The 1,298-nt window shown below is 43.1% G+C and overlaps 1 protein-coding gene across 1 annotated transcript; it reads right to left on the bottom strand. All coding sequences in view use genetic code 11, as the record gives it.

Annotated features, from left to right (window-relative positions):
- Positions 1 to 262: 262 nt before the first annotated feature.
- Positions 263 to 1,195, bottom strand: EGR_11209 (hypothetical protein; the record flags this gene model as incomplete). The annotated part of the gene is made up of 2 exons (XM_024500456.1): positions 263 to 344; positions 1,074 to 1,195. The coding sequence occupies 2 exons, from the start codon at positions 1,193 to 1,195 to the stop codon at positions 263 to 265; spliced, it is 204 nt and encodes a 67-aa protein (XP_024345130.1).
- Between the last annotated feature and the right edge of the window lie 103 nt (positions 1,196 to 1,298).

Here is a 1,298-nt window from a genome sequence, read left to right as displayed (position 1 = left end):
GGCAACATATATTTCTCACCTGAAAACGGAACGATATCTTCCTGGTATCGCAGAATGTAACAAATTAATGCCTTCACTATTCACTTTAGCTTATATTTTTTCCTATCCTGAGTGGTAATTTTGTGAATCTAATTTATGTTCTTTTCGCGCGACTTTTTTCACAACCCCAAACTCATTACTTCTTAAATAGCGGAAATGGCTTGGTGGATTTTTGAGGTTAGAATGCACTTTTAGTCACTAGGACATGACGATAGGGAACCGATTAGGTGTGGCTAGTTGTTGGTGTGACGCGATCACTGATTATGTATGGGATCATGAATTGCGACAGGGATTGTGGATGATGACTAGGTTGGTGACAACGCAGAAGACAATGAGTATTCCTCCTTAGATAACGCATGAATTAACGGCGATAAGGCTTCGTGCGGTCAATTTGCCAACTAGTCGGGACAATAGAAACCGCTAAATCAGGCAAGGGGAAGACCTATCACTATCTCTTGCATTTCCTATTTACCAGATCTAATACGAACTGTCTAGTATCAGGCCTTACAATCACCAAGCAAAATTGTGAAACAGCTCTACCAGTTGCGCCTGCAGCTCACCTGTCTGGTAGTTTTACACTGACGTTAAGAATAACAAATTTCTGTAGGCTTAAGAAGATATCGTTCGGTCTTCATGTGAGCAATATACTTTGTCGTGTGTTCTTGGGAATACAACAATCCAATCACGGAGAGGATTATTGCATCCCCATTTGAATTATCACGAAGACTTACTGGCATGAGTTACTTTGAAGACGACCTGACATTAGGGTATGTCGAGAATGACCCAGCAATTGGACTTGTGATAAAGTCGTGAACCTAACCATAACAAAAGTTTGTTTTCTTGAGCTCCTTTGCTTTGATCTTGGTGCTTCTGATTGTGGCAATTTAATCCACCTAAATTGCAGCCGCACTTGTAATGCAACAAAGGTGATGGTGGTGCTAGTGGTGTTAATGGCATTGGTGAATGACAATGGTGCCATCACACGAACGGTGTTAGAACTTCTTCATTAGGCATTGTCTGGGTGTCTGCACTACCTCCTAGCCCGGTAGGGAAGTAGCTTTGCCAATGTGTAGAAGCGAAAGGGGGGTAGTAGCATAAGCGGTGTGACGGGAGTGGTGCCCTTGGTGTGTTCATCGAGGAGGGGCAAGAATTGCATTGTCAATCACGCAGTTGAAAAAAACTCCACAGTCGTATACACGTATTGGCGTCATTGTATTTATGGATGGGACCCAAGACGGTTGCCAACCGACCGGTTGCAA

Source organism: Echinococcus granulosus, assembly GCF_000524195.1.
Source record: "Echinococcus granulosus chromosome Unknown EG_S00515, whole genome shotgun sequence".
Lineage (NCBI taxonomy): Eukaryota > Metazoa > Platyhelminthes > Cestoda > Cyclophyllidea > Taeniidae > Echinococcus > Echinococcus granulosus.
The sequence above is the reverse complement of the archived record's forward strand: the minus strand, read 5'-3'. Positions and strand labels throughout refer to the sequence as shown.